The sequence below is a fragment of the Fusarium verticillioides genome, chromosome 3 (genome assembly GCF_000149555.1).
Source record: "Fusarium verticillioides 7600 chromosome 3, whole genome shotgun sequence".
NCBI classification, from domain to species: domain Eukaryota; kingdom Fungi; phylum Ascomycota; class Sordariomycetes; order Hypocreales; family Nectriaceae; genus Fusarium; species Fusarium verticillioides.
The window spans coordinates 4,320,275-4,339,819 of NC_031677.1; the positions used below are offsets into that span (position 1 = coordinate 4,320,275).

The window sequence follows — 19,545 nt, forward strand, 5'->3', positions numbered from 1 at the left end:
GAATCATCCGTTTCGCCCCCTTTTTGGCTCCTAACCTCGCTCCAGACACGCTCTGTGTGAAGGCCTAGGTTCATCATGGTGACAACGTCGTGATAAGCTATAATGTGTATGAGCTATCAAGTCAAGTTCGTAGACCTGACAACTGATGCTCACATCACACGCCTCGTACGTACATGAGCTATCATGTTTATCGTCATTGTCACATACCATCAAGTAGCGGCCCGTGATGGAAGAAGCCAAGAACTGTTTTGTGCTGTTACTCACCTCGATGTGATCGACTGATTCTCAATACTGTTGCAACGCAATGCTAACCTATCTGTGCTTTCAGCTGTCAGCTTTTGGCCACCAGCTTCTTCAACTGAACTAGCGATATTTGGCTGATGCACAGGGCGATGTTCTCTATGCTGATTGAAGTTCTGGCCGTGAATTTTAACTGCGAATAACACATCTGGTCATAACTTGAATATTATACTAATGCATAGGCCGCTATATACAACAGTGTAAATCGGTGATGTCTTGACACCGCAAAGAGCTTGTTAGAACCGAACCATCCCTTTGTGGTACTTCTGGATAGTGAACTATTGAGTTGTAAGAACCTCTAAGTGTTAGAAGACGCTTGAATCAACAATCGTAGCCAAAAGTTCATTTACAAACGATAGTCCAAAGGTTCGAGTTAGGAATGTGACAAGGTACAATTTCTCTGTGATATCCTTTTTCGACCCACACGACTTTCACGAACAGGTTCTGGACTCATCACACTGCAGGTGTTACAACTACACCACTGGATTATCACAAACATTGTGGCGGGTTTGAAGAGACCATTTTGGTCGCGCTGCAGAAGCATTGTCCCAGAACCCCAGGAGGAAATGCTGTCGATAGTTGCACTTGCCTTTGGGTTGCTTCGATCAACAATGGCTGTACGAAGTTGTCTCTGCCATCATCCATAGACTATTGAAAGAAGCGTGATATGTGCTATTTCTCTGCCTCCAGACGTGTATAAAAGGTCTGTTATCCTCCAGGAAGTCCTAAGAAATCTTCAACCACAAACATCTTCATTCATCTTTCAAACCAACCATTTTAAAACACTTCTCAAGTATCTTTTAGATATTTCAACATGACTACTCCCCGAGTCTCCCAGGCTGATGCCAACCTTTGGCTTGCTTACGGTGTCAAGCTCAAGAACACTTTCGCCCAGGCTTCTAACCTGGGCGATGAGAACCGCTTCTACATCGCACCACTCTCTTCTGCAGGTATCGCGGCTGGCAAGAGAATCAACTCAGCCATCACCAACAACGGCGTGTATGCCGTTGGTGACACGCTTCTGAGCCTTGACGAGCCTGTCTTCCTTCCAAGCCGACAGAGCTATTTCCAACGATGCGTCTCGTAAGTCATTCTTCTCGACCTTGGTGGCCTAACTCACTAGCAACCATAATAGGTATGCCAACAGCATTGAACTTGTAAGTATTCCCCTCATCAAAGAGCTACTGATCTAATCAAGCACTTGTAGCACTCGGATAAGAACACTGGCGCCCAGGTTCGTTACGATGATGCTCGCGAAAAGCTACAGAGAGCCATCAAGTATTACAACGAGACCCGAACTGCCGCCATTGCGGCTTACACTCAGGAAAAGAGTGCCGGGATCACCACCGACTCCTTCGCTCAGTGGGCCATCCAGAACTATCCTTCAATGGCACAGGCGGCGAATTCCGTTAGCTCTGCTACGGCTGCCTCAGCTGCTGCTTCTGCCGCTATGGATGGCCCAATGGCTGCCATTGTGGGCCAATACCAGTCAACTCTCAGTGGCGCCAATGGCACAGCTCCAGTCCCTGGGTGAGTGGCCGAATACCTTGATCTGCTATGGACTTTTCTAATAGCATCAGTGTGACCATGACCTGCTCCCCCGCGAGCGCCGATCAAATCGCTGCCGGTCAAGCTGGCACCCCCGGTGCTGCTTTTGAGCGTCCCGCGTACACGATCAATGCTCAGTACCCCCAGTTGGTCGATAGTTGGATCGGCACATATGCCCAGAACTCCAAGAACCCTAAGAAAATCACTTTCAAGGCGAGCGACTCCAAGTCGTCTTCTTGGAAGGACCTTGGTTACTCCAACACCAATGTCCAGGTCACCGGATCATACTGCATCTTCTTCAGCGCAACCTACACCGAGAACAACACGATTGTGACCAAGAATGTGACTGCGGAGGAGGCCGGAGCTGACTTGGAGGTCACTATTACCGCTACTGACGTCCAAACCTTTACCATCAACCCCGGAACTTGGTAGGCTGATCCCACCCAAAGAAGTAAGAGGCAAAAGACTAACTGAGACCAGGAACCCCAGCCAGCTGGCTGGCATGCCCATTGTCGCCAACGCTGATCCCAACCTCAGCAAGCCCATGGCCTTTGTCAACCAGGCCATCCTCGCGTACGGTGTTGGCATGGAGGTGAAGCTTTCTTCCTCCTCCGCATCCACCATCAACAACTACATGGAGAAGGCCCGCTCCAGCGGCGGTAGTGCCTCCATCTTTGGCTTCAACATTGGTCTCGGAGGTGCCGCCAGCTCCACTCAGACCTCGACCACTACCTTTGATCAGGTCAAGAACGCTAGCTCCAGCACTGGTTTTACCATCCCCCCATCTGACAACGCCTATCCTACCCTGTTGGGTGTCTTTGGCCAGGCTATTCCTCTTCCAAAGAACGCTCAGAAGTAGGTCTTGTCGAGCTAGGGGTGGTGGAAACAAACAGAAGAGACAATGGATTTTCGATCTTAGCTGATTAAGGGGCATAACCGTTTACATACCTAAAGTCACTCCTTGCCTAAACCCCCTCTCACTCCCTTGTCAATAGTTTTTGGTTCTATTCATAGTCACTCGTTTACAATACGACGTCGTATCTCTTTAATCTTCCGTCCATGATACGGAGACTTCTGTGCTTGATCGTTCCGTGATTGCCAAGGGAGCAGTTGGCTGTTACCGGTCAATGTGACTCAACCCACCCGAGGCGACAAGTTCCCTCATGCTAGTGTGCCAGTCTCCATGTGATCAAGCTTCCAAGCGCCCAAGCCCTTCTGAGATACAAATAGCCATTGCCGTATGTCTTACTGAAATGGTTTAGGCCAAGTTTGCCATTCCAATAGACTCCAAAGCGGCGTTGTTCAGCCAGCCACTGAACAAGGTACATGTACAGTGTACGGAGTATGAGCCCCAATCTACATAATAAGCATCCAAGCCGCTATGAAGTTCATAACCGTTCCAAATTATGCATTCACCGATAATCCTGCACAATGTCTACAAATACCCCATCATCTACTGAACAGCCCCATAGCTGTTCCAACAACCCTAGTGTCAAGCCAGCGGACGCAGAGCTGTGGCACGCTTATTTACGCGCTATATCTGATTACTTTCCATTTTCTGAGAAGCCTGATGGCTACCGCATCTACACCGCGCCCCTGACCAGTTTTGGGGTCACTATTGGCAGGGCGGTCGACCCTGCCATTGTCAATAATGACCTCTTTCGTCTCGGCGATCTGCTGTTACCCCCGGACAGCCCAGTCTTTCTCCCCAGACTCAGCTATTCTCAACGTCTTCGCAGATACCTGAAATGTGTAGTACTGGTAATAAGACCTGAAGCAACGATTTCTGGCCATTACTGATACCATATTAGCCACCAGGCCAACATGACACAGAGAGCCTCACTAAGTTGGAAGATGCAAAGAAGCATCTGAAACAAGCAACTGAAGATTTTATCAAGTGTCGTGCTCAAGCCTACGATGCATATAAGTCTGATCCATTGCATGTTGCCAAAGGCGGAGCTCAGGTTGAATTCGATGATTGGATCAAGGAATTCTACCCTTCATACCACATAATCTCACTATGCAAGGATGCAGCATCTCAGGCAGCCTATGAAGCGCAGTTGTATCACTATGGACCCCAGACTGCATCACTCTGGAATGACAAAGTGCAATTGGACCAGGCCTTTCGAAGTAATTCCTTAAACAAGCCGTGAGTAATTGCAAGCCTGCAAGCCCTTTACCGCAAGAATACTGACCTAAGTCAGATACAACATGCCAACCTCTACAGCTCAAGTAGCTCACGAAGCAGTTGTTGGGTCAAAGTCTGAAACCCCTCTTCCATTAGAGATCGCGTATCAGCCAAGGTACAATATTGACGCCAGATTCATGGAAACTGCGATGAGTTGGGTCATAAATGCTAAAAACGGAAATAATAAAGGCGTTGAGATCAAGTTTCGGTCGAACTCTTTCCGTAAACCGACAAAACCACCTAACTGGAACGATCTCGGATTTAACAGAGTGAAACTCGAAAATCACAGTGAGGTCGTCCCACGCATGCCACTTTTCACGGCAGAAACACAGGAAAAGCCTACTTCTACAACCACGCCAACATACCAAGTGGGCTTGGACGCTAAGAGTGCAAGCGTCAAAGTGACCATCAAGGCTTCGGATGCTGCCGTCTTCCCTATCGACCCTGATTCATCATGGTGGGTGCTATACGAATCCACTTCCAATATGAATGTATGCCTACACAAGTAGGGATATCCCGGACATAACTACGAGGTATCCAAGATTGCGAGCCGATGCACCAAAGGATCTTTTCGATCCACTTGTTCTAGTCACTCATGTCTTTCTGGGGTACCAGGTCTCAATCAAAATGAAGTTGGACGAGACGAGCTTCAATGAAATTGACGAAGGACTTTCGAAGTGCAAAGACTATGGAGGGACAGCTAGTTTGCTGGGCCTGTCCTTAGGACCCCATTCCACTGACTCTGTGGTCGGATTCGAGCAGGTCCATCGGGACCCTGACGCAAAGACCCTAACTATCCCTCCGAGGGATAACTCACAGCTCACACTTATCGGACTGATGGGAATGCAGCTTGGTGCTCCGAAACCGGACTCGTCTCAAAGGTAGACTCAGATGAGGCTTTTGCTTCTCGTTTGACTATTCATTCGTTATTCTTATTTCTATATTCTTATTCCCAACTGCTATAGGTAAACGCGGTGGTACCGGCTACCTCATGAATGTTCGTTTTTATATACAGACTACGGAGAAGATACATAGAAATGATGATGTTTGCCGAGGCAATCATGAGGCCAGGCCCTTTGCAACGGTTTTTGTCACTGGTTTCCTTTGTGGTTCGCATAGAAATCTGATAAGTAGAGTGGCTTACTTGATGTTTCGATGGATAGCGACAATACGCGGAAGACAAAAGGCACTGACAAGGATATTATGATATAGACTGCTCGTATAGCTGCCAATTGTTTTCGATCAATCCACAACGGTTTACATCCACCTGTTATGGTTGACTGAGGCTGACCATGATCTAGGCTAAGACAGTTTGCGTAACTAATTGACTGACTTTAGAATAAGAAACTGCTCCCTCTGAATGAGCAGCTCTACAATATCAAGGGAGAACCGGGTATATGTTAGAGTCGAGACATGCCGTCCTGGGAGAACGGAAACGAAGTGCCGGCAATTCCAGCTCAGTCAAGTGACCCCAGAAGTTTTGCTGACGTGGTATTGCAACTCAGTCAGAGGTGTTTTGCCAAGGAATGTGGATCTTATTCAAATAAGCTAGGTTCTCTGCCGGAACAAGCTCACAGCCACAAATCTCAACTGCAAATAACACTTCTAGCCCACAAGGGATTGTTCACATGAGTATCAAGCATCTTTTGGTGAAAAGTTCAATTGTAGCAGCTTCTGCAGTAACCTAAAGTTGCTACTCCAACAAGGGTACATGACTGAACCTATCTTTTTATAGCCACCTCGAATCCATCAACTAACAGATCAACTAGTTAAACGAGCGACATTTCAGCAAAAAATATCCAACCAACAATATGTGGTAAAAGCTAGCCATGCGTCCAGCACCGCTTAGTACTCATTGATGGTACTGGTGATGTAAACACCCTGCCAAGCAGGACGTTGGGGGGTTTCGTCGTGGTTGAACTTGAAGATTGAAATCTGAGGGAGACCCTTCTTGTTTGTCTCACCGTCCTCGGCAGCAAAGACTCTCAGATTGAAGTTGTCACGGTTGTTGATAACGTATTTATGGACGGAGGCAGAGATAGAGGTGTTGGGACGGATCTTATATTTGTTGTTGTCGTCGTCGAATGACAAGGATCCGATAAACCAGCCGCTGTTGCCAGTCTTGCAAACCTCTCGAAGATGGTCATTTTCCGCGTCAACGTAGTAGACACGGATCTGTGTCAAGTTAGCATGATGTAACATAAGACGGGTCAATTAAAGACTCACCTCGACACCCTGAGAGCCTTTCCAAGTAATGGCAGCGACCTGCTTGTTGTTGGGAGAGACCTTGATGTCTCGCATCGCCTCATCCTCGTTGGTCTCGCTCATGTCTCTAGCTCTCTTGATCTTCTTTACACTGTAGTTGCCTTTGCCACCATCGTCGGGAGACTCGAGGTAGCTCAAATTGTAGTTGCCTTTAGGATCGGCAATGACATAGAAGAGGAGACTCTTCTCGCCAGTATCAATGCCAACAACGTCGCTGGGGAGCTAGTAGCTACATTAGATTCTCTGTTGGGAGGACCTGGAATCAATTGGTGGACTTACAGAAGTCATGTTGCCTGGTGTTGAATGTTTAGCTGGTGCCTTAAGTGTGTTGATATGCTTCGGAGATCTGTGCGGGTTCAAGCTGGCTGCGCAAGAGTGTGGTTCTGGAGCGGTGGAGTGCTTTTGCAGAGGGAGAGCCTGGTTTGGGAGCGAGGTGCTAATTTGGAAAGAAAAGGAAGTATGAGTAAAAGTTGTTGATGCAGTGACTGCTGAGGAGGTTGTTGAGGCCGGGGAAACGGTCAGATTTATAGTTGTACCGTCGTCCAGAGTAGTCATCAGAGTCATTGAAGATCTAGGCCTATGTTCGTTGGAGTCACTTGAGAGACGCAGCTCGTCGGCCATGGTGCTTTGGTATCAAAGAGGGGCAAATGCAGTGCAAGAACTAGGGCAGCCAATAGATCAATGTGTTATAATCGCGAATAATTCATTCTGGTAAGTTATGTCGGGGAGGATTCGTTTCGAATGTGATATGCCAGGTGGCGCGAGGTTCTCAGCTGTCAAGAGACCAAGGTGGCTTCCAGAGTAACCGTATTGGATGGTTTGTGATACCTTTTGCATCAATATATCCGCCACTTAAAGGAACTTCCAGCAGAACGGGAGGGTAGGGTGCGTCCAAGAGATCTAGAATAAAGCAGAGTCATAGAGTCAAGATCTACGGAGGCTTTGGGTGCAGATGTGAAGTTGCCCAAGTCCATGTTAGCTGCGTTATGTTGATGTTGAACAAAGATAACACAATATCCGTGGCTGCTCTATGAAATCAAGTCGCTAGTCAAGACGGGTTCCATTGTAATCCCTGGACGCTAGTAACACGCTTCAGTAGCGAACCAAAGTTGATAATGGAGAACGATCACTGATGAGCGTTAGAGCAGTTTGTTAGAAGAACGAGAGCCAGCGACAGATTCTGAGTGGCTAAGCATGCCTCCGTGAAGGCATTAATTAGTGATACGCGAGAACTATGACCATTTGATAGCTAGTTCACAATCGATTCGATCGATGTGCATTGGACCCCTCTGTACCTTCTCTCCTGCCAGATAGAGCGGGCGCGACTTTTACATCCTTGACCAATAGTTCGATGCAACAGTGGCAAGACATGTTAAACGCGCATTGTAAAGTCAATAGTGCTAGATAAAGTATAGACTGCCTTGATTGGAATACGACACAGAGATCGCTCTAGACAGAAAGTGCATCAACCTGGGATCCATAGCTCCGATTGCCATGCCTCACCGGGCATCTCGCTATGAAAAACCTCGAACTAGCCTTTTCTTGGCAACAGGCCACCGTAAATTGCCACTACTTTATCACATTCCTCTCGCTATCACTCTGGCCAAAACTACTGCCCCGCAATGTGACAAGACTGTGAATATGAAGGTTTTCGCCATTAGGGAGGTTTGTGGTACTCTAGTGATGAAGTTGGAAAGAAGTCCAGACTCGCGGCGATATGTTGCCATACATGAACGTGATGGCAAATGGCTAGCTGAGATGATACCATTTCTGCGGCCTAAGTTCCTGTCTCGCTTGGCTCTACTCTTTTGATCTCTAGCTCTGGTAAAACGAGCGCTGAATTCAGACATGTGGAGTATAAGCGATGTTGTTTTCGACATTCTAGACTTAACCGCTGTGGCATGAACTATGCAGTCCTTCCTAGCTTTATCACGCCCGTATGGCCATCACACGCAATGCAGTGGGGCTAGCCAGTCGACCACTAGCAGGCTACACGAGAACCTCGTAATTAGGTTCAGGGTCATCAGTCGCCCTCCTTACCCTCACAGGGAGATCGTATATAAACCAATAAGTGAAAATGAGTTCCCTGTGTGGCTTGGTGCTTACTTCACAAATACCTCATACGTACAGAATATTATACAGAATGATTTGTAGAAGCTATGTAATGACTACTCGTAATAGTCCTCTCTGAGCTAAGAGTGACTACGCAGCGGGCCGCTGAAACAACCCGGTCATCCGACTCCTCCCGCAGCCAGCCAGCCACAATTGCCGAAGCTATCCCCACAATAGACTCCAGCCAGCCACCTCCGCAACAAACGAGACCGTTTGCAGTAACTGGTTCCCGTAATAGGCTCTGTTAATGCTCCGTAGTCTAAGCCTTTCCTCTACCGTCTTTTTATGCAGTCTGCAGGCCGGTGAACATACGATGTTCAACGCATAGACCGCCTGATCTGCCATCTTGCCCCTGTCTTATGTGACAAACACGCGTGACGGAATTGACCCGCGGTTTGTGGCGTGCATAAGCTCAAGGCTTATTAAAAATAAGAGTTTCGGATGGCTCTAGACCTAAGGCTAGGACACGAAATTGTGCAGATATGTACTCCGTACCGCGGTACTTGGCACAATGAGAAACAGACATACATGAAGTAGACATAGCTAATTAGAAGTTCACCTGACGAGACATCATGGAGTAATAAGACTGAAACTCTGCCACAGAGGTAGGATTGAGCTATTTGAATGATTTGCGCTTCTCTGGTTAACTTTAGGCCACCAAGTTACACACTTAAGGGCGCGATAGAGGTAAGATCCAGGTTTGTCATCAGAACCTCGCGATGTAGCTATTGTCAGCGTCTTCTTCAGTCGTGGCATCTATTAGCTAGAAGCCGTTACTTTCAGGCTAAGTATAGTGCGCTTTTATAACTGCAGAAGTCGATCGGATTGATTCGTGTGACGTGAAATTCCTCCTCAGGCTCTAGTTCCTTTCCGTGATCAAAAGCCTCTCCTATTCTGGAACGAAAGGGGCTGGCTGAACGTTTCCCTGCATGTTTCTATCCAGACTAAATGCATCACTGGAATGATACATCAGACCCCAGCCAGGTCTCGGCCGAGTAAGATAGCTTGTATCACAACTGCAGCGTGGGTGACTGGACAGCCACAGGAGCATTTTGTCCTTCTTTTTCGCTGAGTACACGGATCACAAGCTTTTACCATGGCCCGCTATGGCAATTGGTGCTGCAAATCATCATAAGCAGGACAAGATGAAGCGAATGTGGAGAGCTGAGCTTTGGAATGGCGGCCGACGAGCTGTTGTGTACTTATATTTCATTTTTATCTCAAGGGCGTTTGATAAGGGTAGAGGAGATGCAGCCTGTTTATCAAGCGACTCCCCGAGCGTCGCTCTCAGTAGCTTTCCTCTTGCTGTTGCCCTTTACCCCTCCTGCGTCGCCTCGTCATCTTCTCAATCCTCATTGAATCACTTGACTGCCCGACATGTTGTGCAGCTGGTTCCCGCAGTTGGCTCTTCTAACTGTGGCAATCCTACCTAGGCTTGTTGCCACTGGTTCTGGTGCGTCCTGTATTCTCTCATCTTGACACCTCTTTCCTTCGATATGCATTACGACTAACAATCAATATCGCTTTTTAGATCCGGCTGCTGCTTATGGCACTGTTATTCCACCGTCACTAGACCTACCGGACGCGGTTTCAAATGCTAGCTCGACAATCGAGAGCGAGGCTCTTCTCGAAGAGTGTGACCCAACAATTACGGTCTGTGGAACAACAGCAAATGTCAAGGTTGTCCGCACACACAATGTCACAAGCTACGTCACAAACTATCATGTGCATGAAGTAATAACGGTTTGTAAACAACTGAGCGGGGGCTGGTGTATCATACTGACGCTTTCACAGGAGCTGCCTACGTCTACCCGTACTGTCTTCTCGGTCATTGTCTCAACGAATACGACAAATGTTGAAGGTATGTCCTATTTTGAAGGGCCCATTCTGAACTGTACTGACAAATGGACCAGGTCAATGCCGTGACACGACCGTCTACATCGAGCCAACACCGCTCATCGTAACCGTTGATGTCAACACCACTACTACTCGAGAAGTCGTTCCCATCACCAATACCACATCTGTTACTACGTCATGGGTTGAGCACAAGAAGATTTCTCAGTGTATCATCAAGAGGACAAGCACTGGCCTGGCTCCTGGACCCGGTTCCGGCCCTGCTTCGCCTCCTCCTAGCGCGCCATCTCAACAGCCTCTGCCAGCTACTGGCTCGGCAGGTAACCAAAATTCTGGCCAGCCTGCTCCAAGTATTCCTGCTGTCGGAGGAGCTTCAGGTCAAGGTAGTGGAATCCAAAGGTATGCTCATGTCGATGAACACTTCGATGAATGTCCCACCAACTTTGCCGACGTCTGACTAACAATAGATACTTTAGTTCCGCACCCTCTTCCTCCTCTGAGCAGTCGTCCTCCACCATATCTGAAAGCTTGTCCGGGAGCACATATGGAAGTGCATCTGGAAGCTTTTCTCGCTCTTCAGGAGCTTCAGCTAGCTCAAGTGTCTCGGGGGCTTCACGTGCCTCGGATGTCTCTGATGCGTCGGGTTCTTCCGCGTCCACTTCGTCTTCGACCTCGCGAAGCACTCGGTGATTTTAGATTAGTGATCAAGCTTCATGCTGATGGACACAGTCTTGTGGACACCTGGAAGTACTAGCAGTAGCTTAGGTTGGATATTGTGAAGCATGAGACGGAGCAGTGGATATTCTCACGTGCTGTACCATTATTTGTAATTAAGAAGTGTCATTTAATCTTGGCCTTATGTATTCCTGTTCAGATATGGGTCATCTTTAGTATTGTAACAGTTCTATGCACAAATATTGTTGTCTTGCCTCCCGACCTGAAGGCTTTCGTCATAACACCTGTATAATCGATTACTGCCCATTGCGTTAAGCTTAGGGTGCCAACACAGATGATGAGCTCACGAAATTTATTCTGTCATTAGGAATTAGGGTCTATGTACCATGCACTAAGCATACTCTCTTTAGTTATATTTCATTAAGTCCAGTGAAAGAAAAATGGTCCTAGAATATCATCGTTCTCCCGAAAGATATTCCGCGGATTTGTCTCAGAATGTTACTGGCCAAGTTATCGTAAATACCTGAACCAAGCTTCCCGCGGGAAGTCCTCCAGGATCCCGTATTTCTTATCTTATCTCGCATTCGCCCTACTCGGCCGAGCGGGAACTTCGGATTTCAGCTGCTCTGAAAGCAAATCCCTTACTTACAATGACACCTTTGATATAGTCTACAGACAGGGTTATTCTAGCACGATATACCTGCTAAATATCGGCAAGAGCATTAAGTATTCTCAGGGCTATTAAATAGCATATACCAAAAGTGAAACTGGTCAGCCTAGGAAGTTTCGCTTTCGATTAATGAGGAACAAGAGGTTCAAGCATGAGATAGAATGTTCTATGGAGTTAAATCTAAGGCCAGTCCAGACTCCCATCTGAGTCAGGCCGCTTCATGGTAAACTCTGCTGGGGGAGTTACATTGATCATGATCGGCTCCTTATTCATCTTATCATCAGTCCGCTCAGCCAACGGCTTTCGAAGAAGTTCTTCCGTACTGCCTTCAAACCATTTCCTGATGGTAGATTCTTGATCAGTCCCAATTATTTAAGTCTTGCCGTCGTCGAGATTCCCCGCCTTCCACCATTTCCAAACCTTGGGTTGTTTCGCGATTGCCTCCCTGTATTCTTCGGCTGTGCTTCCTGGTAGGAGCTGAATGCGCCCTACTCCACTTTCCATGCGTGATATAGATGCTTCGATAGTATATTTCTGTCCAGGATGCAGCGTCAGGAAACACTCTTTGTTATCTTCTCGCAAGGACCCTTCATAACCGGGCCCGCATATAAAGATTGTGTTCCGTCGAGCCTCGATGCCGGTCTCCGTGTCCGTGAAGGTAAGGCCGCCTTTATTCATTGGTGAGTCAAAGAGACGGAGATTTTCAGTTGGGAAGGTTATTGCACGGCCATGATGAAGGAACAGGTCAATCGTGATCGTATGGTCGTTGTCAGCCTCCAGGTCGAAGACAGAAGATGAAGTGGAGATATGAGCTTCGATGGAAGGCATGGTGAATAACTTCCTATCGTTGAGGAACTTTAAATCTAAGAAAACAGGACAAGGAAGAATCGCTACATTTGAAGTAAAGGATCTGGCTTGAGTGATCTTGAATAGCTAAGTCATGCAGCTAGCTAGGCATCACTTTAGGGATTCACAAATGCTTACGACGCGAGCTATGTTCTCATGATTTGATTGATAGGTAGTTATGACAACTATATCAATAGCTGATCATTCGAACTAATATAATACCGCTTAGGAAACACTTCAGCCTTGATAAGTAATCGATGCCTGCGGTGTTAGTTCATGTCCGTCACATCCGACTGATATCATCGCGCGAGATGTTCAGGGTAGGCCAAACTCATCCCTGGCTCCCAACCCCAGCATGTCTTCTAAACAAGCCTCAGACCTTGATAACCACCAAACACGTCTTGTCGCTGATAAATAACATTATGCTTTCACCCCGCACTATTGCAAATCAGGTCACAGCGCTTTCCTACAATCATCCACGCGTTGTCTCCAATGGGTCGATAAGACTACTTACTTCAACCACTCGTCCCCTCAATTTAGCGCCAGCCGATTGGGTGGATAAATACATTCAGCCCAGCCGGATATCACCAACATGCATATGTCCACATTGTGCGAGAACATAAGTATCAACTCAGCTGCCGATGCCAACTGCCATCTCGAAAAGGTCAAGCCTGCAACAAAACAAGCCAGACACTGTTACTGCAGCCACAATGTCGCCCTCCAACCCCATCATCCCTGGCTTCTCGCCCGATCCGTCCATCGTCAAGGTTGGCGAGTGGTACTTTCTCGTCAACTCCACTTTTCACATGTTCCCTGGTATTCCCGTTTACGCCTCCAAGGATCTTGTGTCGTGGAAGCAAATCGGTAGGTGACCCATGTCTTATTGTGTGTACGGTTCATTGACGGCGATATAGGAAATGTCATTAGTAGACCGGGACAGGTTATCCTGAAACAATCTGATACTGAAGTCAACCGTATGCCTGATGTTGGAGAAGTGATGCTTGCGACTGGTGGCCTTTTTGCGCCAACAATTCGCTATAACAATGGTACTTTCTACGTTGTTTGCACGAATGTTGTGAGAGCGACCGAGAATACTCGGTATGCGCTGCAGAACTTTATTGCTACCACGGAGGATATCTGGTCAGGTCACTGGAACGACTTGATCTGGTATGACTTTGATGGAATTGATCCCAGCATCTTATTCGACGATGATGGAAAGACGTATATCCAAGGCTCCAAGTCGCCTGGCCCATACACCAGAATCGCTCAATTTGAGATTGATATCACGACGGGCAAGAAGCTGTCCGAGGAAAAGATCCTCTGGGAGGGCACTGGCGGAGTCTACCCCGAAGGGCCGCATATCTACAAGCGAAATGGTTGGTACTGCCTCATGATTTCCGAGGGAGGAACTCATGAAGACCATATGATCACCATGGCCCGATCCCGCGATGTCTGGGGTCCCTACGAGCCATGTCCCGAGAACCCAATCTTAGTCCCGGCAAGCAAAGACATGTACATTCGCCATACAGGCCACTGCGACGTGTTTGAAGATGACAACGGTCAATGGTGGGGAGTCCTTCTCGGAGTCCGCAGAGATAAAGACGGACGATACAACATGGGACGAGAGTCCCATCTCACACCCGCAAAATGGACCGATGATTGGCTCCGCATTGAATCTGTCGAGGCTGAAATCAACACATCCCGACTCGCTAGTGCACCCACAGAGCAGGGATTGACAGCAGTACAGGGCGTGGATTTCCTGTACATCCGAGACCCAGTTTTGCAGAACTACAAGATTGACAGCACGATCAGTGTAACATCATCGCCCGTCGATCTGTCGCATCCACAGGAATCACCTAGTTTTGTGGGTAAGAGACAGCGTCTACACGCAGGTCAAAGCAGCGCAACATTCAAGACCAACGCATCGTCAAAGGTCAAGACTGGGCTGGCAGTTTACAAAGATGAACACCGGTACTTGCGGGTCTTTTACGACACGGCTGAAAGAGCGGTAGTTTACGAATTCGTCAATAATGCCAAGGATCTTAAAAGGACGGAACATCGCGCGCTGGACAGGGATGTTGACACCATCCAATTCCGCTTTGAGTACACTGAGCAGGAATATCGGGTATTTTACTCAACCGGTACAGATTGGGAGCATATTGCGACGCTTGATACCCTTGAAATGACTGGACCAGACTTTGTAGGTCCCGTTATCGGTGTGTTTGCCTTGGCGCAGGAGAGTGTCACGGTTGAAGTCGTCGATCTGCAGGTAGAGTAGATAACAGCTCCCAACGCTAAGTCAATTAAGATTGAATTCGGCTCGGCTACGCTCCCAGTGTTGTATATCCGGTTCCAGCCTATTGGTGTGAAATGCATGACTCTCTAACACATGACTCTAATTACTGTTGGTCCTTGATTAAGCTTTCAGCCTAACATTTAACCGCTCAACCCCAACAGGCTAATTGACCTCTACGCCCGCGCGTGTCTATCACAATAATTAACCGCTTTTCGCCAATTGGACATGCAAATTCCCCATGGGGATGATTTTCGTTCCTCGTAGCTCGGATAAAGACATGCGGGGAAAGAAGCTTCAATTTGGGGTAGGCCGAGCCAATCGCTGAGCGTGGAGGATCCCTGGAACAGTCTGTTGGTGTCAAGGTCTCTGATCGTCTGGCTAAGTAGTGTCTCTGAGTCAGTGATATAAAGTTACTGCATCTCCCCATTGTTGATCCCTTCCCAGATCTTTACTCACGGAGAAGCTACAGGCATCATGGGTCTTCTCACTCCTCCTCAGCGGACCCAAAAGGTCATTCCTGATAAGCCAGCAAAGGGACATTTCTTCTTTGCTGGCAAGGAATTCGCTCGCGTGCCTTGGTGGAAGAGGTCTAACATGCGGGTCTTGTACTTTTACATTGTTATTCTCATTCTTACCAACACTGCCAATGGTTTCGATGGTAAGCTTCGGTGCACTTGGCTCGCTTACACAGTTTGCTAACATGATTAGGTTCTATGATGAACGGTCTTCAGACCCTCTCGTACTGGCAAGAGTATTTCAACCATCCACGTGGTTCCATCCTTGGTCTGTTCAACGCCTCTATGAGTCTTGGCTCTCTTATTGGTCTTTTTGTTGTGCCTTATCTGGTGGATTGGGCTGGCCGTAAGGTCGGTGTGCAGATTGGTTGTATTCTTATGCTACTCGCCGTTGGTCTTCAGGCTGGAGCTCAAAACTTTGGAATGTTTGTTGCTGCGCGTATCATCCTGGGTTTCGGTGATTGCATTGTTCTTGGATCGGCGCCTCTTCTCATCGCTGAGATTGCGCATCCTCAGGATCGTGCCATTCTCGTGACGCTGAGTGGTGCCTCGTACCACTCCGGTGCTTTCATTTCTAGTTGGGTCACCTATGGTACCCTTCAGATTAAGGTATGCCATTTTCACATAAGAAAAGTGATCTGGCTGACATTTTCTCAGAGCAACTGGTCCTGGAGACTTCCTAGTCTTCTTCAATCCATCTGCAGTGTCATCATCCTCATCGGAATCTTCTGGATGCCCGAGAGTCCTCGTTGGCTTCTCAGCAAGGACAAGCACGACGAAGCCCTCAGGGTTCTCACCCACTACCACGCAGAGGATGACCCCGAGGATGAGTTTGTCCAGCTGGAGTTCAGTGAGATCAAAGCCGCCATTGCACTTGACAAAGAGGTCGGACAGACAGCCTGGGTCGACTTCCTCAAGACTCCTGGTAACCGCAAGAGAATTGGCCTCATCACTGCCCTTGGTTTCTTCAGTCAGTGGAGTGGCAACGGTTTGATCTCTTACTATCTTAAGGGTATCATGGATGCTGTCGGTATCACCAAGGCTGAGACTCAGCTTGGCATTAATGCGGGTATGAAGACACAGGGTCTGATCATCAACACGGCTTTTGCGTTCTTCATTGATATTTTCGGTCGTCGACCTATTTATCTCACCTCGACCATCGGAACTTGCGTCATCTTCACATTCTGGACCATTGTCTCAGCTCGATATGACATCGATCCCAACAAGGCTCTCGGATATGCTTTTGTGGCGCTGACCTTTATCTATGGCCTTTTCTACGACATCAAGTGAGTACCCCTCTCTAACGTACCCCGCCTTTAGAGCTAACAGTATGCAGGTCTGGTCTCATGGCCAACTACACTACTGAGATTCTACCCTATGGTCTTCGTGCCAAGGGTTTCACATGGCTCAACTTCTGCGTCACCGCTGCGCTCTTCTTCAACCAATACATCAACGGTATTGCTCTTGAAGCTATGGGCTGGAAGTACTATACCATCTACTGCGTGTTCCTCGGCTTTGAGGTGTATGTCATCTACTTCTTCCTCATCGAGACCCGCTACACACCTATGGAAGAAATCGCCAAGTACTTCGATGGTGATGCGGTTGATGTTGGCGAGGTTGCTAGGGCTGATATGAAGGAGAGAGGTGTTATGATGACTGAGTTGGATTCCAAGGGACCTCGTGCCACTGAGATTGAGGCTCGTTAGAAGAATGAGATGACATGGTGAACATGGGACTGATGACAGGACAAGGATGGAGGAAGGCAACATATCACGAGTATACCCGGGAAAGTAATCAATGATTGTTAAGTTCTTTGAGTAGCAATCCACTTGTCAATGCGAGGGTCATACAGTTGTCGATTCGTTATAGTGACAGTCATCAGAGAGGCCAGTGATTAGATATGGTTCATATTATTGGGCCGAGAGATACCTCTAGCGTCCATCCCAGCAGAATATATATACAAGAAACTTTTTTCATATGAACCATAAAGGCCAGCTTGACATTATCAACACACACAAGAAATAAAACAGCCCCAGAGCCTCTAGCCCTGCCCCCACCACTCCATCATGCTCCTCAACTGCTTTAAAAGTTGGATTTGGCCTTGGTGACGACACCAGACTTGAGAGCAACGTTCTTGACAACGACCTTCTTGTTGTTGACGCTGGTGACGCGGACCCAGGCAGTGTCGTTGGGCAGCGTACCCTTGAGGATCCACATGTTGGGGTCGGTGAGCTGGGTCTTCTTCCAGGTCTTGCCGTTGTCGCTGCTGACCTCGACGGCCTTGACGCGGTGGGTGATGTTCTCGATGGTAGCGGCGAACCAGTACTTGGAGGCGCCACCGTGCATGTGGACCTGGAGAGGGGACTTGAGAGGGCAGGCAATCCATTTCCACTTGATGCCGTCGACACCGCCACCGGTCATGCCGTTGGTGAGCTTCTTCCAGGTGGCGGGGGTCATGTCGAGATGGTTCTTGTCGCCACCAGTCTTGTTGGTGACCTGTACCATTCTGATTAGATACCTACGTTTTCGATCGTAGTGAGTTTGGACCTACCATGATCTTGAGGGACTTGCCCTTGTAGGAAACCTGAATGCATCCACCGCAGTTGGCGCCATCCTTCCAGATATCCTCAGAGACACAGGTAGATCCGTCAATACCAGCAGGCAGGTCGTAGCCGACAAAGCTGCAGGCACCCTTCTGCCAGCAGTTCTCCTCAGTGCAGCCATCGCTGTCTCCGTATCGGGTGCCGAGACCAGTGAAGGTAGGGTTCTTGGAAGTAGCAGCGGCGTTGGCAACCGTCGAGGCTGCGGCCAAGAGGGTGACGAAGTAAGTAGAAAAGCTTCCGAACATGTTTGCGTTGATGTTAGAAATGAATGAATGTAATGTAATGTCGAATGACGTTTATGTTGAATGAATGAATGAAGAAATAAAAGGTTGGAAAAAAGAATGTGTTGATGAGATTAGATGTTCGTTGGTGGTTAGAGCAGGTCTAGTCTTATATACGACCCAACATTCCAGAACACCACCAAGTAATTTCCTTGCGGATGAGCTGACTAGGTTCACGATGCTGACGAGGATTTTACTAAGTGCATCGATCCCTAGCTGTTTCCAATGCCGAACCCCTGTATTTCCCAACTGCCATATCTCCAGGATCGGTCTGGACTCACAGACACAAGAGGGGGGAAATCGAAAGGCACAGGCGTGATGGTTTCATTCAACGATCCGTCTAATATCAAGATCGTGTTATTGATGCCGGTTTACCGTGATAGTTTGCGCTACTGTGTTTCAGACTTGACAGTTTTGGCGGGATGCCAATCAAACTAAGCGTGTGCATCCCTGTCAGGCCTCGATAGCCGGCTTCTGCGGAGGGAAGGCCGTTGCCCGATGATTGCGGCTCCGAATGGTAGGCTTCTAGAAAATGTGCTCTTATTGGAGCGCAAGGCGATTGTGGATGGTTTAATGTTTTATTACGATACGGTATATAGCTTAGCGTGATGTAAGCGAGAGGGTGAACGAGGATGAACGAGACCAGCAAAAAACTGTATCCAAGCCGCCACACCTGCACTCTAATTGAATGCCGAGTTCCATGGCATAACTTTACCCTGAGACTTAGCATTTGGATGCACTGACTGGATCAAGGAAATGGTTACATCGATCCGATCTGGTAGACTAACAATACTTTAAGTGAGACAATTCGGTGGACCCGCGACGCATTTGTCTGGAATACTCCGTACATAAACTGACTCTGCAGAGTAGCATTATATCCACGATCACTACGACGTAAAAACCGTTGAGATTCCAATATCCGACAGCATGGCAGACGTGGGTCTGGCTGAAACCGCGGCTTGGCAAACAAATTGCCGGGCGCTTGAGGTCAATTTGCGAGAAGTTTCGGGGTTCGATTGAACAGCTGGGATGATTAATCTAGAGCTAGGGTTTTGGGGGCTACTGCAGTGATGCGGATATCACTGCTGACTCTCGCATCACGACACTGCAGTTGATGGCAAGACGATGTATGCAGGGAAAAGGGGACATAAATACAAGGCGTTGAGTCAGTATCGCTAGACAGCAAGATAGTGACTACTGCGGCGTACAGACGGAAGCTCGGGGCTTTTTGGCAGCTACACGATGCCGAAGTCAATGACAAACTACGGATATAAACTTCAGGTCGTTCCGTTGTAGGCTACTAGGATAGTCCTGGGCAAGGTTTCTGGCGGCAAGATGCAGGTTTCGCATCGCCAAGCACGGCTGATGTGCCGATGTCTTGGTACAATAAAC

The 19,545-nt window shown here is 48.1% G+C and overlaps 8 protein-coding genes across 8 annotated transcripts; 5 read left to right on the forward strand and 3 right to left on the reverse strand.

Moving 5' to 3' along the window:
- Positions 1–953: 953 nt before the first annotated feature.
- On the forward strand, positions 954–2,927 carry FVEG_05674 (hypothetical protein). The gene is made up of 5 exons (XM_018893917.1): positions 954–1,383; positions 1,436–1,457; positions 1,508–1,830; positions 1,881–2,276; positions 2,329–2,927. Exons 1-5 carry the CDS (start codon positions 1,115–1,117, stop codon positions 2,705–2,707), a joined length of 1,389 nt encoding a protein of 462 aa, XP_018750860.1. The 5' UTR covers positions 954–1,114; the 3' UTR covers positions 2,708–2,927.
- Positions 2,928–3,279: 352 nt separating this feature from the next.
- On the forward strand, positions 3,280–4,921 carry FVEG_15699 (hypothetical protein; the record flags this gene model as incomplete). The annotated part of the gene is made up of 4 exons (XM_018904892.1): positions 3,280–3,609; positions 3,660–3,997; positions 4,053–4,493; positions 4,546–4,921. The coding sequence occupies 4 exons, from the start codon at positions 3,280–3,282 to the stop codon at positions 4,919–4,921; spliced, it is 1,485 nt and encodes a 494-aa protein (XP_018750861.1).
- Positions 4,922–5,652: 731 nt separating this feature from the next.
- FVEG_05675 (hypothetical protein) lies at positions 5,653–6,998 on the reverse strand. Its single transcript, XM_018893918.1, has 3 exons — positions 6,581–6,998; positions 6,263–6,523; positions 5,653–6,211 (listed from the first exon to the last, which is right to left on the reverse strand). The coding sequence occupies exons 1-3, from the start codon at positions 6,920–6,922 to the stop codon at positions 5,882–5,884; spliced, it is 933 nt and encodes a 310-aa protein (XP_018750862.1). The 5' UTR covers positions 6,923–6,998; the 3' UTR covers positions 5,653–5,881.
- Positions 6,999–9,600: 2,602 nt separating this feature from the next.
- On the forward strand, positions 9,601–11,203 carry FVEG_05676 (hypothetical protein). The gene is made up of 5 exons (XM_018893919.1): positions 9,601–9,866; positions 9,945–10,156; positions 10,208–10,274; positions 10,327–10,666; positions 10,744–11,203. The coding sequence occupies exons 1-5, from the start codon at positions 9,791–9,793 to the stop codon at positions 10,955–10,957; spliced, it is 909 nt and encodes a 302-aa protein (XP_018750863.1). The 5' UTR covers positions 9,601–9,790; the 3' UTR covers positions 10,958–11,203.
- Positions 11,204–11,984: 781 nt separating this feature from the next.
- Positions 11,985–12,440, reverse strand: FVEG_15700 (hypothetical protein; the record flags this gene model as incomplete). Its single annotated transcript, XM_018904893.1, has 1 exon — positions 11,985–12,440. One exon carries the CDS (start codon positions 12,438–12,440, stop codon positions 11,985–11,987), a length of 456 nt encoding a protein of 151 aa, XP_018750864.1.
- A 728-nt stretch (positions 12,441–13,168) lies between these two features.
- On the forward strand, positions 13,169–14,736 carry FVEG_05677 (murein transglycosylase; the record flags this gene model as incomplete). The annotated part of the gene is made up of 2 exons (XM_018893920.1): positions 13,169–13,322; positions 13,373–14,736. 2 exons carry the CDS (start codon positions 13,169–13,171, stop codon positions 14,734–14,736), a joined length of 1,518 nt encoding a protein of 505 aa, XP_018750865.1.
- Positions 14,737–15,228: 492 nt separating this feature from the next.
- FVEG_05678 (hypothetical protein) lies at positions 15,229–17,112 on the forward strand (the record flags this gene model as incomplete). Its single annotated transcript, XM_018893921.1, has 4 exons — positions 15,229–15,412; positions 15,463–15,878; positions 15,927–16,555; positions 16,606–17,112. The coding sequence occupies 4 exons, from the start codon at positions 15,229–15,231 to the stop codon at positions 16,973–16,975; spliced, it is 1,599 nt and encodes a 532-aa protein (XP_018750866.1). The 3' UTR covers positions 16,976–17,112.
- A 43-nt stretch (positions 17,113–17,155) lies between these two features.
- Positions 17,156–18,224, reverse strand: FVEG_05679 (hypothetical protein). Its single transcript, XM_018893922.1, has 2 exons — positions 17,821–18,224; positions 17,156–17,765 (listed from the first exon to the last, which is right to left on the reverse strand). Exons 1-2 carry the CDS (start codon positions 18,115–18,117, stop codon positions 17,352–17,354), a joined length of 711 nt encoding a protein of 236 aa, XP_018750867.1. The 5' UTR covers positions 18,118–18,224; the 3' UTR covers positions 17,156–17,351.
- Positions 18,225–19,545: the final 1,321 nt, after the last annotated feature.

Coding starts and splice junctions, on each gene's coding strand:
- FVEG_05675 (XM_018893918.1), bottom strand. CDS start 6,922: ATGGCCGACGAGCTGCGTCTCTCAAGTGACTCCAACGAACATAGGCCT. Junction 6,524..6,580: donor CACCAGGCAACATGACTTCT/GTAAGTCCACCA, acceptor TGTAGCTACTAG/CTCCCCAGCGACGTTGTTGG. Junction 6,212..6,262: donor AAGGCTCTCAGGGTGTCGAG/GTGAGTCTTTAA, acceptor AACTTGACACAG/ATCCGTGTCTACTACGTTGA.
- FVEG_05674 (XM_018893917.1), top strand. CDS start 1,115: ATGACTACTCCCCGAGTCTCCCAGGCTGATGCCAACCTTTGGCTTGCT. Junction 1,384..1,435: donor TATTTCCAACGATGCGTCTC/GTAAGTCATTCT, acceptor CAACCATAATAG/GTATGCCAACAGCATTGAAC. Junction 1,458..1,507: donor ATGCCAACAGCATTGAACTT/GTAAGTATTCCC, acceptor AAGCACTTGTAG/CACTCGGATAAGAACACTGG.
- FVEG_05676 (XM_018893919.1), top strand. CDS start 9,791: ATGTTGTGCAGCTGGTTCCCGCAGTTGGCTCTTCTAACTGTGGCAATC. Junction 9,867..9,944: donor GCTTGTTGCCACTGGTTCTG/GTGCGTCCTGTA, acceptor ATCGCTTTTTAG/ATCCGGCTGCTGCTTATGGC. Junction 10,667..10,743: donor CAAGGTAGTGGAATCCAAAG/GTATGCTCATGT, acceptor TAGATACTTTAG/TTCCGCACCCTCTTCCTCCT.
- FVEG_05679 (XM_018893922.1), bottom strand. CDS start 18,117: ATGTTCGGAAGCTTTTCTACTTACTTCGTCACCCTCTTGGCCGCAGCC. Junction 17,766..17,820: donor GCAAGTCCCTCAAGATCATG/GTAGGTCCAAAC, acceptor AGAATGGTACAG/GTCACCAACAAGACTGGTGG.